The sequence below is a fragment of the Vulpes lagopus genome, chromosome 17, assembly GCF_018345385.1.
Source record: "Vulpes lagopus strain Blue_001 chromosome 17, ASM1834538v1, whole genome shotgun sequence".
Lineage (NCBI taxonomy): Eukaryota > Metazoa > Chordata > Mammalia > Carnivora > Canidae > Vulpes > Vulpes lagopus.
Genome location: NC_054840.1, coordinates 3,004,869 through 3,017,146, shown reverse-complemented (window position 1 = coordinate 3,017,146; position 12,278 = coordinate 3,004,869). Strand labels below are relative to the sequence as shown.

The window sequence follows — 12,278 nt, the reverse complement described above, 5'->3', positions numbered from 1 at the left end:
TTTTTTTTTTTTTTACTCTAGAATGCTGTCTATAAACTTATAACATGGAGATGTAAACCCAACAGAACTGTGCTTCACTTATATTACAATCATTTTATTACAATCATTTAACTTAATTATTTTCTTTTCCTTCAGATGGGTGTGCATTATGTTAGACTATAAAACATCTTGCGATTTTTAAAAATAATTACTAAATGTCACGATAACTACTGCTCTGGCTTACCTTTATTATTTCTGCTATAGAAATTGGTCATCATGTCAGCAAGCCTTGACTTTAGTATATTGTTGTAGGAAGTATTTTTTCTCCAGTGTATATATTATAGTAAAAAAAAAAATGATAAAATTGACAAGCCAGCTCTTTATCTGATCTTTTATACCAAACACAGCAAAATGGGTTGTGTGTCTCATACTTAATGCTCGATTCAGTTGGGATGTACTAGTTTAACACACTAGCTTGTATCCCTTCTGATTGGTTAGGATCCATTTTAACTGATTAGTACTTGTGTTCTAGTTATTAAAGATTTTAAATAACTAAATATTATTTAAATAACTAAAAGTTATTTAGCATCAAAAATTAAATATTAAAATATCATATAGTTCCCTACTTATTGGTCTTGATTAGCTAGACACTTAATTGGTCTTGATTAGCTAAATTGGCATTTTGAGAAATTTGAAAAGGTGATGATTGATCAGTGATGCCTGCACAGGAGTGGCAGGGAGCGGCATTGGTTTTCACGCTTCAGTACAGTGTGGTTTCCATGATACTATCCGTGATGGGAAGCCATTGAGTAAACCTGATGAAAGTAAGTACTAATACAATTCCAGAAATCTCTGAATTGTGAAGTCCTCACAAATATTAGCATACTAATGCCTTTTAGGAAAGACAGAGGTAACCATGGGTGGACATTTTGATTTTGCAGATTTTTAATAGGCATAAACCCTAATTTAAAGTGGATCCAAACCTAGATTGTACACGACAGTAGTGAATTTCTGAAGTAAGACTTGTATTTAGGTGAATAGTACTTCTGATGACACCGTATTTTGTCAGGATGAGAACTGCTTGGGTTTACCATTTCTGACTCTGAGTAGAAAATTACTGTTTTAGTCAAAGCAGCAATGCTTTTCAAATATTCTGTACATTCAGAATCTATTAGAGAAGAGCTCAGAGGATCCAAAGTGATTGATTTGGTTGAAAATGTCAAGTCTGAAGAATTTCAAAGCATACATCATTTCGTAAGCATGAATAATTCTTGCTACCTCGAGATAGAAGAGAAACAGGGCCCCTGGCTTGCTCATCAGTGAGTACAAGGCACCCACAGGTGGATGGCCCCAGAGATGCTTCTCTGACCTGGTCATTTCCATGATGGTTCTATTTATTTTATTTAGCTGACTACAGGAAATAGCAATTCTCTTCATTCCTTTCTGTTGCTTCTGCTCAGGATTTCTTGCCATCTTTGTGTAGAAGCATAAAACCACGGGTATAACGGAATATGACTTTTTTTTTCAGAATATGACTTTTTATGTTTTGAGTTTTCATTACTGCTAGTTATCTAGGTTATGATTCCTTCTAATCACCTCTTCTACCACAAAAGATAATTTTATTTTAATATTTAGTGTTTATTTCTAATCCGTGCCACTTTCTCTGTTAGCTGCTTCTACGTGGCCCACCACTCTCTGCTGTCATTTCAATCCTTTAAAATCTTAAATGAAGTATAAAATGTTTGGGGGTTTTGTTTTGTTTTGTTTCAGTTATTGCTATTGTTTAAGTTCTTTGTTCTTAGTCAAAAATTAGTGTATAGAATTTAAGTAAAAATTAATGTGTAGACGTTTTTCTATCTCTCCCGGGTTAAAAAATAATAATAATAATTAAAACAAAACGGACCTCATTCCATTTTACTTTGCACCTCTCAGTTACCCCCTCCTATGTGTCAGGGAAGTCATCAATGGGAAAATTGGGTGCACAGGAGTGAATAGTTCAACAAATGCATAGGTTCCTACTTATTTGATATTTTCCAAAGGGACTGGTCAGATGTAACTTAATCCTTGGTATTCGGACATAAATTAAACCTAGTACCTCAGCTGGCCCACTCGATGACTTCCGCGCGTGACAGTTTGCATACAGTGAGAAAAGGTTCATTGTAGCAAGAAGAATGTGTGGAAAGAAATGGCTTGACATTTTATCATATCATTGTATATTGATTTGTGTCTCAGAAAAATTCAATGCGCTTTCTTGCAGCTGTGATTTTTCGGTGTGCTTAAAGGTAAATAGGAGAGACTTTCAGGAAGGACCTGATTCACAGGCATCTTGTGAAGGCAGAAGATACATTCTTATTATCACCTGCCAAACCATGAGAACATTGATTTCTGTAATCATTGATTTTTAATGCATAAGCCAAAATAAATTGGTATAACGATGCTGTGTGGAAGATTATTTTTGAGAAAAAAAGAAAACCTCATGTGCTAAAATGCGTAATCTCTTGATGTGCTGTTTAAAGGAAGATCATTAGAGAGCTCTTTAATTAAAATTAAAATTAAAGCTATTGTCTGATAATGTAACTTGGTATTTTTGTAACTCTTTCTGGTATATACACAAACAAAAAGCCAAAGTCCAGCCTACACCCTCTCAAACGAGTATGATTTTCCCCCAGCCCCTCCTAAATATGAAAAATATGTTCATTAATATAACCAATTAACATCCCTGTTTTAAGATGGTATCAGTGAATCACACATAATTAGTAGGTAGTTTAAAATTTTAGGTGAATCGTATTCATTCTTTTGTCTTTTCAACATTATTATTAGTATTATGTGATCATTTACTTAATCGGGCTTTTAGAATTGTAAATCCACAGTTATTTATATCATAATGGTATTAGCAAACTCAAAAATTATATTAATAAGGCCTTGATTTAATCAGATTTTATTAGGAACAAAATTATTATCCAAAAACCATTCTGACAGACGCGTTTTTAACAATAAAGTTTTTCTTAGGAAATCCATTTGAAAGTATAGCTTAACTTTTCAGAGATATGACGTAAACTATAATTGTTTCAATTTGAGACAATAATCCAACGGCATATGCTGGACGTCTAGATGAGGGCTGAGAAAGGTGCATGATGGGCTTTCACCGAGGAAAACTTATACATTTATATATGTACATGAAGAGATGAGCCCAGTGAGGTCCTCAAGAGAATCAGAAACAACTCCCCGTGGGGCTCAAAGTCGAGAAGGTCACGGATACTTGGGCAGCGTGGAAATGCAGTTCATCAGGACGGTAACATTTGGAAGGGGCTTTACTCTATCAGTAAAGTTTTGACGGATACCGGATGAATGAAATGGCTCAGGAAATTTTCCATGCCAGAAATGTTTCCTCCACCAGATTTGCAGGTGTCTTGGTGGTACTCACCTGTGCTTCTAAAACCAGAGGTCCCTCTTCATGTGAGTCTTCCATGGAAGCCTTTTGCATGAAACTGGTGAAAGGAATTCGCTCCCCTTGAGAAAAGTGGGCAGTTAGAGGGCTCCATTCCCCATCTTTATTCTTCTATTTGCTACCACAAACCCCTTAATGCCTCGACATATGTATGCGGTAGCTGGAAACAGTACATTCTGTGTTACAATGTTATCATTGGAAAGCATAACAATTAGCATTTTTTAAGATTTATTTATTTTATTATTATTTTTATTATAAAGGTCTTATTTATTTATTTATTAGAGACACAAGCAGAGGGAGAAGCAGGCTCCATGCAGGGTACCTGATGCGGGACTCGATCCCAGGACCCTGGGGTCACGCCCTGAGCCAGAGGCAGATGCTCAACCACTGAACCACCCGGGCGTCCCAAAATTTTTTTATTTTTGAGGAGGGAGAGGGGCAGAGGAAGAGAATCTTCAAGCAGACTCCCTGCTAAGCACAGAGCCCAGCTGGGGCTCGATCTCATGACCCTGAGATCAGACCTGAACAGAAACCAAGAGTCAGACACTTAACCGACTAAGCCACCCAGACACCCCAACAATTACTATTTTAATGATTGAAATCACGGAAACTAAAAGGGATCATTTTGGATCATAGGAATATGTGTTTGATAGACCCCACGGTGTGGTACTTTTCAAGAAGGAAAGAGGCAGCTACATCAGAGGATTCTCATTCCAATCTCCAGAAAGGCATAGAATTTTGATATTAATAAAAGGGGACTTTTAAAAATAAGAAATATTTGATGTAGAACATAAAAAAAAAAAAAAACTGTAGGGAGGGTGGTTGGAAATGTGACAGAAATCATAGTCTGAGCTCATGTTCTAAAATCCTTGAATGCCGTCCTGGCACGTATGGTTGGTTGTAGAGGTTGTGTCAGTCACAACTGAACATATGCGCCACCTGAACAGCTGCGTATGATGGACTTTTTACTTAATCTGCATAACAACTGAGAGCCTTCAAATTGTTTTTTAAGTCTAAGAATGGTACGATTGTTGTTGGACTTGAAGGAAATTAATCTTGTATTTTGTAAAATGGTTCAAATTCCAGAAACCTAATATATAATAGACCAAATTCAATCGCCTGCTAGAAGAATGAATTAGGTTTGAAAGTTGTTTAGAAAGGAGGAGAAGGCAAAGGAAAAATGAATCTAAACCTTTTACAATTTTTTTTATTACTTAAATTCAATTTAGTTAACATACAGTGTATTATTAGTCTCAGGGGTAGAATTTAGTGATTCATCAGTTGCGTACAACACCCAGGGCTCATTCCATCACGTGCCTCCTTAATGCCCATCATCCAATTACCCCGTCCCTCCCCCAGCACCCCTATAGCAGCCCTCAGTTTGTGACTCTGAACCTTTTCTTTTTTTTTCAAGTGACCAGAAGAGTTGTTTTACCCTGGTAGAAATAGAAAAATCATGTCTGTAGGGACTGGGTAAGGGTGAGAGTAGAAATAGTTCTTTTTTAATATTTCAAATTATTGTGAATGATTCCATCATGCTAAATGGACAGTTTGCTGTACATCTTCCTGCAAGACTTTATTTTTTCTTTTTGTCTTTCAGGCTGGAGTCATTGATGTGAGCTACGGCAATGCAGATGATTTAAAAAGGATTCAAAAAATGAAAAATACAACGAATCAGATTGCACTCCTGAAATTAGGAAAATGGCCACTACTTTATAAGGTTGGTCCAATGGCGGTTTGGGTGAATATTTTATTCTGTTTTGTTGGAGTGACATGCCTCTGTGAGTGGAGAGGAAGCGAGAGAGACCTAGAAAGAGGAAGAAGGAGAGGTACAGGGTCAGAGAATGTCACAGGAAGATGACTTTTTTCCTCAATACAGCATTTCGAATTAAAACCTTTAAGAAAAAAATTAATATCCTTATTACTTAAGACAAAAGATCATTTAGGCCGGTTATTGGGGATTGTGGGACCTTCATAAAATTGGCATATTCTTTATAATAATACCTATGTGGAATGCTAGAAATAAGAACCAGAGTGTCCTCTTCTTATGACAGATGTGAAACTTCTATTATCAAAACTGACTAATTACTGTGTGCTTTGTGTTAGACGAGTATCTAGCAGATTTACGGTCCTTAGTGATTGATTTTGTCAACTGTATAACTTCACAGTTACTGACTGTGCTCAAGAATTTAATTAAAATATAATATGCTAAGGAGAAACAGAATTTTGATTTATTTTATTTAAATAGAAGTTTATTAACACTCATCCACTAGATGCATTTACATAATTAAAGCAACTCAATCTAAGTATCTCATAATGAACCACCAGGATAGACAGCCACTACTGCTCGTTCTTACTTCATTTTCTTTTTCTATTATAAAAGAATGGTCAGAGGCGCATGGATGGCACAGTCAGTTAAGCATCTGGCTCTTGGTTTTGGCGCAGGTCCTGGTCTCAGGATTGTGAGCCTGAGCCCCGTGTAGAGCTCCCCACTTAGCGTGGAATCTGCTTAAGACTCCCTCCCCCTGGGATCCCTGGGGGGCTCAGCAGTTTAGCGCCTGCCTTCAGCCCAGGGCGTGATCTTGGAGTCCCTGGATCGAGTCTCACGTCGGGCTCCCTGCATGGAGCCTGCTCCTCCCTCTGCCTGTGTCTCTGCTTCTCTCTCTGTATCTCTCATGAATAAATAAATAAAATATTAAAAAAAAAAAACCTCCCTACCCATCCCCCTGGCCCTGGGCCCCCCTCTCTTGCAAGCACGTGATCTCTCCCTATTTAAAATCAATATATACAGCTTAAAAAGAAACAAGAAAAAAGAATGGTCAGTGTAGTTGTGTCACTGGAACTCTCTGGTTCTGAAGATATATTGGATTTCTCCTTATCCAACACTTAAAGATCTTTGCTTACCAGGTCCAAAAATTTTCCAGAAATCTGCTTGCACAGTCTATAAGGAGACAATAAAATGTCCTGTATCTGCTATCTGTTGCCTTCCATGGATGCCCTTATACTTAAATCAGTGTCTGATGATTAGATAATTGGCCAGAATTTGAAGCTACTCTTGAAAATACATTAAGTTTGACATATATGATATATGTATATTGTTGTGATATTCATTTTTAGTAGTGTGATTTCTCATTTAATCACATTTTGGTCCAGTAATTCCAGTTAAATCAGTATATCTTAAAGAGGGAGAAACAGAAACGATAAACAACAATAATGAATCATGGCAAATTTTAGAAATGATATATAAGTCCAGTTTAGTATTGAAAATGGTGCTGTTTGGTGAAATACTCTACAATTATAATGTGAAGAACAATATCGAATGGCATGTGAAAATCCTCATAAGTCAAATAAGTTATAAGGTAGACATTTACAATAATCATAGTATTAACAATTATATTAATGTCACTTCTAAAGAGAGCATGTTAGTAATATGGGATAAATACTTTTCTGAGTGTTTTCTTTAAATGCATCATCACATTAGTCTTCACAATAATCACATTGCGGAGTAGGGACTATTATCTGCAATTTACAGGAAAGGTAACTAAGGCAGGAAAAACAATAAGCAACCGTGTCAAAGACGGCCACAGAGTTCAATGAAAGAACCAGGATTCACACCCAGGCGGTCCCGTCTCACATCATAACTCTTGAACTGGATGCGTGTCGTTAGCGTAGACCGGTAGATAGATGTAGCTGGCCAACTAGCTCGCTGATCGAGATGGTAGTTGGAATTTTTAACTGAGGCTCTAGTATGTACAAGCACATGCATTTCAAAATGAACTATTCAACCCCAGCATTTCAAAGGAAATAAGTAAAAGCATGTTAGAATGCTGTCAGACCTCTTGCATCTGGCTTGTAAAAGGTTTGAAGGACGGGGCGGGGAGAGCTGGATATACTGACACATACACATACGCCAGAGACCTGGAAACAGTGTCTACGATCGGCTTCTAAAGGGAGGCCGGGTAGCTGCCTGGACCAGCTCCCCTGGTCCTTCAGGGCCATAAAAGGCACTGATGTTCCTAGGGCCTCTTGAAAAGGTAGCATAGGGTCGTAGAGAGGTGACCCAAATCCATACTGATCTGAACACTATCCAAAAAACAAAATTGATATAAACTGGTGTATTTTCTAGTGAATCAAAAGAGTATAAGTAATCACATGTTTTTGTTGGTCTGGGCTAGACTAGTCGGAGTGGATTATTTTCTCCTGGCCAAGAAATGGTTTGTCTGCCCCCGCCCCTGCCACACACACACACCCTTGTTCCGATGCACCTTCTTCTGACCCAAAAAGCTCCCAGCTTCTCCAGTATTATTTCCTCCAGCCTTTAGGGGCCAATTATATAAATTGGGTCAATGGAATTATGGATGATTTCTACTTCTTTATATTTTTCCATTGTTAGTAATATGGGCTAGATATTCTTTCTAAGCATTTTTTTATGTACTTTCACACTAATCTTCATAATAACCATATTATTGAAGTAGGGACCATTATTATCTCCAATTTATAGATAAGTATCATTAGTGCATGAGCAAAGAAAGGAAGCAGTACACTTCTTCAACAACAGACCTGAACTGGTGATGGACGGGAAGATGAAATTTTAAATCAACGGTAGAGTTTTGATCATGATGTGAGACAACGTATTCTAATTATTTAAGACAACTGACTCAAATTGAGTATAGGACTTTTAAAATTACCAATAATCAGAAGTCTTCTTCTAGGTGTTTGGTGATTTTTTAAAAAATATTTTATTTATTTGAGAGAGAGAGGGAGGGAGCATGAGCAGGGGGAGGGGAGGGACAGAGGATGAGGGAGAAGGAGAGGCAAACTCCCCCACTGAGCAGGAACCCTGATGCGGAACTCGATCCCAGGACCTGGGATCATGATCTGAGCCCAAAGAAGATGCTTAAGCGACTGGGCCACCCAGGAGCCCCTGTAGACGTGTTTTGAACGGGCAATGGGAGATAGAATAGCATTGCTGCTGGTGCATAAATTCTGCGTGTTCAGTCTTCCAGAGGTATGCACGACTGCGATGCCATGTGTGGTAGGGGCCCGTTACATAAATCGGACTGTTAAAATTATGGGCGATTAAAAATTTCAAGTTAGAGAAGACATTCAAAAATATTTGTAACAGAATTTATAGGCCAAATACTCAAAATCCTAACCAGTAGAAAGACTCCTAACTCGGGGAAACGAACTAGGGGTGGTGGAAGGGGAGGAGGGCGGGTGTTGGAGGGGAATGGGTGACGGGCACTGAGGTGGACACTTGACGGGATGAGCACTGGGTGTTTTTCTGTATGTTGGTAAATTGAACACCAATAAAAATTAATTTAAAAAAATGCAAAAAAAAAAAAGTTTCTTTATAGTTGACTGCTCCAGAGAATGTTTACATTATGAAAGCTTCTGGCCATATCTACAGAGCAGCGAAGTAGTGTTTTACCTAGAATAGGACAAAATTGTTAAGAACCTTGTGTACTTCCCCTCATCATCTTATTTATAGGCCCATGAGTAGATTTAACAAAGAGATCTACGTGGAATCCCCCCCAGGCAGAGCCTTGCCACACATTTGTCTTCTAGGCAGAGGAGTCTTTAAGTCTTTAAATTCCACTCTGGCCATCTCTGTGTTCTGTGGATTATCCCAGATATTTGGAGGAATCATTGGTGATACATCAATACATATTCACATAGTGAAGAAAAAGGAGGCCTGGACTAAATACGGTTGGGCCGCGTGGTAACAGCTGAGCTCCTTTAACGGGTCCAACAAGCATCATTCTGGGGCTGAAACGAGAAAGCGAGGTGATAGAGTTTGTCGTGCAGCTGGGTTGAAAAAGGCAGAGAACCAACTGACTTCTTTGTGTATCACAGCTGCTAATCATGCTAATACGCATTTTTTTATGTACCATCACATTAATCTTCATAATAACCGTATTATTGAAGTAGGGACCATTATTATCTTCAATTTATAGATAAGTATCATTAGTGCATGAGGAAAGAAAGGAAACAGAGTACACTTCTTCAACAACAGACCTGAACTGGTGACGGATGGGAAGATGAAATTTTAAATCACCGGTAGAGTTTTGATCATGATGTGAGACAATATATTCAAATTATTTAAGATTATATAAAATCCAGATTGTGCACAAGTGAATGAATGAGTAAGGAGAAAAGTTGACCTTTTCTTACCCATGCCGTAGTTACTAAATCATAGTTCAAAAATAAATTTTGGTGGGATTCTCTGCATCCGAGATGGATGGAGCAAAAAGGGAACCTAATTGTGATGTTGAGTAATCTCCCAAAATGAGTAGAAAAATGTGTGACCAAGAAGGAAGAAATCTCATTAGTTTTATTGTAAATACTATCTATGTATTAATTTAGGGTTTGATGAGAAAATCCCTACACTGTGCAGTAGAAACTATGACAGGCAAGTCGTGCCAGCCGTATGCCTCGACATCCATAGTCGTTGGGGAAGAGCCACCCCAGTTCACAAGATCTAACTTGCGCTAGTTCCCTTAAGATTAAATATTAGAGGAGAGACTTTAAGGTTATTTTAGTTTTGTATTTTAGCAGTTTATTTTATGGGAGAGTGCTTTAATTCTTTAAGCTTTAAGGCAGAAGGCTCTTTTATATGTCCTAATGGATTCACTTAGATTTGTCTGTGACAATCTGAAACTTGGTAAAGCTCATCCTAAGACCCTCACATATTCCCAAATTGCTGGATAGCACTCTGGTATGGAATTTATTTTATAAGTGCAATAAAAGCATTTGGCTTTCTTTTTGGAGCTATTTTCACAAAAGCAATAATAATAAAAAAATTACTGTATACTTCATGACAAGTAGAAATCATATAAATCCTACTGGAACATGGAGGCTGGGCCATTGTCTAGATCTCCACCACACATCAGCCTCCTGTCTTATAGGAGTTAAATTTCTTGGCAGTGAAATTACAAATGAATACATATATTTATGCCTTTTTTACACGGTGAAATTACACATAAAAATCCACAAATGCTATTGCTGTTTTTTTTTTTTTAATAAAAGGAATGACAGCACATTCTTAGTACTCACTGTTATATAGGAAAAAAAAAATATCTGTAAGTATTAATTTTTTTTTAAGTATTAACTCATTTTTAAATTTTCCTTATTTACAGTTTGACCCTCATAATTAGAATTTTAATGATCTGGAATTCAAATGATTTTGTAATTTCCTACAAATAAACCATTTTCCTATCTATTCATCTGATAATATTTATATTTTAATGTTAATTGTGCTTTGTTTGGCCCCCACGTAACTTAACCAACCACCACTTCAGTTCATAAAGCATTCTTACACTGGGAAGCCTCCTCAAAGAGCCAGAGGGGAAATGAGAGGTAGGAAACAACTCTTAGGTGTTTATACTTTTTCAAATAGAATGTTTCCCACAGATTAGGAAGGGATAGTATTATTTAAAGACAAATAAACTTAATACAATTTCCATAATTTAAAAATGTTTAACCTAAAATGTTGAGTTGGGGATTTGGTGAGGAAAAATCTATAGATATTGGTGATTCCCCAGTCAATATTCAACAAACGGACAATTGGAAGATCAATAAGAAATCTTCTAGTTTAGGTAAAATAAATGCTGAGAAACACTATATTTGTAAACTAACTTCACACGAAGCATTCGCATGCTTTTCAGATTTGCTGATCCATAGTTTAATTCAATCCAGTCTCCTTTTCCTTTTGTCTGATGACATTAATTGAATATTTACAAAATAATTATTTTTTCTTCTAGTTAATAACGGACAGCATCTACCCTACTTTAAGCGATAGAAGTTTAAGATGGTAAAATTAAAATTTAATTTCTTATGACAATTAAAATATGCATTTAGCTAAGAGCATCAAAAATATATGTTGCTAGTGTAGTAATATAACAATGAGCATAAGAGACTAAATGTTTTTTAGAGATAGAATATTCATGGTATTTGTGTGTGTGTGTGTGAGTGTGTGTGTGGTGTATGAGTGTGCACACTGGTATGACCTTATGTGTGATGTGGCAGTGAGGCTAGAAAGATAGGAAAAAAAGAGAAAACTCCATTTTTTATTGAAAGTTTTAGTGCATTATAGTAATTTTTCCTGGTATTGGTGATACCACTGGATCTATTTTTGTGGCATTCTATGAATATTTCAGATGGGAAAAAATATTTAAGCACCATTATATGGAGCTTTTAGGTATGGTTTTCTGTATGGAAGCAAACTTGTTTCTTTTTCTTAAGACACTATTTGAAAGTCTTTTAGAAAAAAACAAAAACAAAAAGAAACACTGTCTTGATACGTAGAAAGGGTACACTTATTTACTGACTGATTAAATGAGGTACTTCATACCCAGTTCTCAGAAGTAATTACAAAAGAGCAAAATATGCTCTATATTTTATAATTATAAGACTCCAGAGCTGCTCCGTTGATCACAGAAAACATGGTCAGGACTAGAACACAAAGTCAGGAAACAATCATTTAATGTATTTAAAAGCTAAATCTGCTGTTGTTTTTTAAATCAGAATGCTTTCCATTTTCCACTGACTGACTTTACTTATTTTTCTAAATGACTTAGACCAAATATTACCATATTTACAAAAGTTAAGTGGTTTTTGTTAAAATACAACTTCAATCATAAGTTATAATGAAAAGACTTTGGACTGTGTCATTATTGTACCATTTAGCTATCAGACTTTTAAAAAGTGAGTTTAGAACAAGAATAACTGATTGAATGCTTCAGATCCTATTCCTAATAATAAAGTAATTTTTGTGGGTCAAAATGAAATAAAGGTATATCTACAAGTTTTCAAAGTCTGTAGTGAATGAATACCAAAGTTTGGAAGTTAT

General features: G+C 36.5%; 1 protein-coding gene across 10 annotated transcripts in view; it reads left to right on the top strand.

The window, feature by feature from the left end:
- Window positions 1-12,278, top strand: part of NAALADL2 (N-acetylated alpha-linked acidic dipeptidase like 2) — a 1,267,271-nt gene that overhangs the window by 764,176 nt on the left and 490,817 nt on the right. For all 10 annotated transcript variants that reach the window (XM_041732043.1, XM_041732046.1, XM_041732044.1 and 7 more), the window contains one exon: window positions 5,028-5,147. In XM_041732043.1, the coding sequence (XP_041587977.1) occupies window positions 5,028-5,147 (120 nt within the window). The remainder of the gene's footprint in view (window positions 1-5,027; window positions 5,148-12,278) is intronic.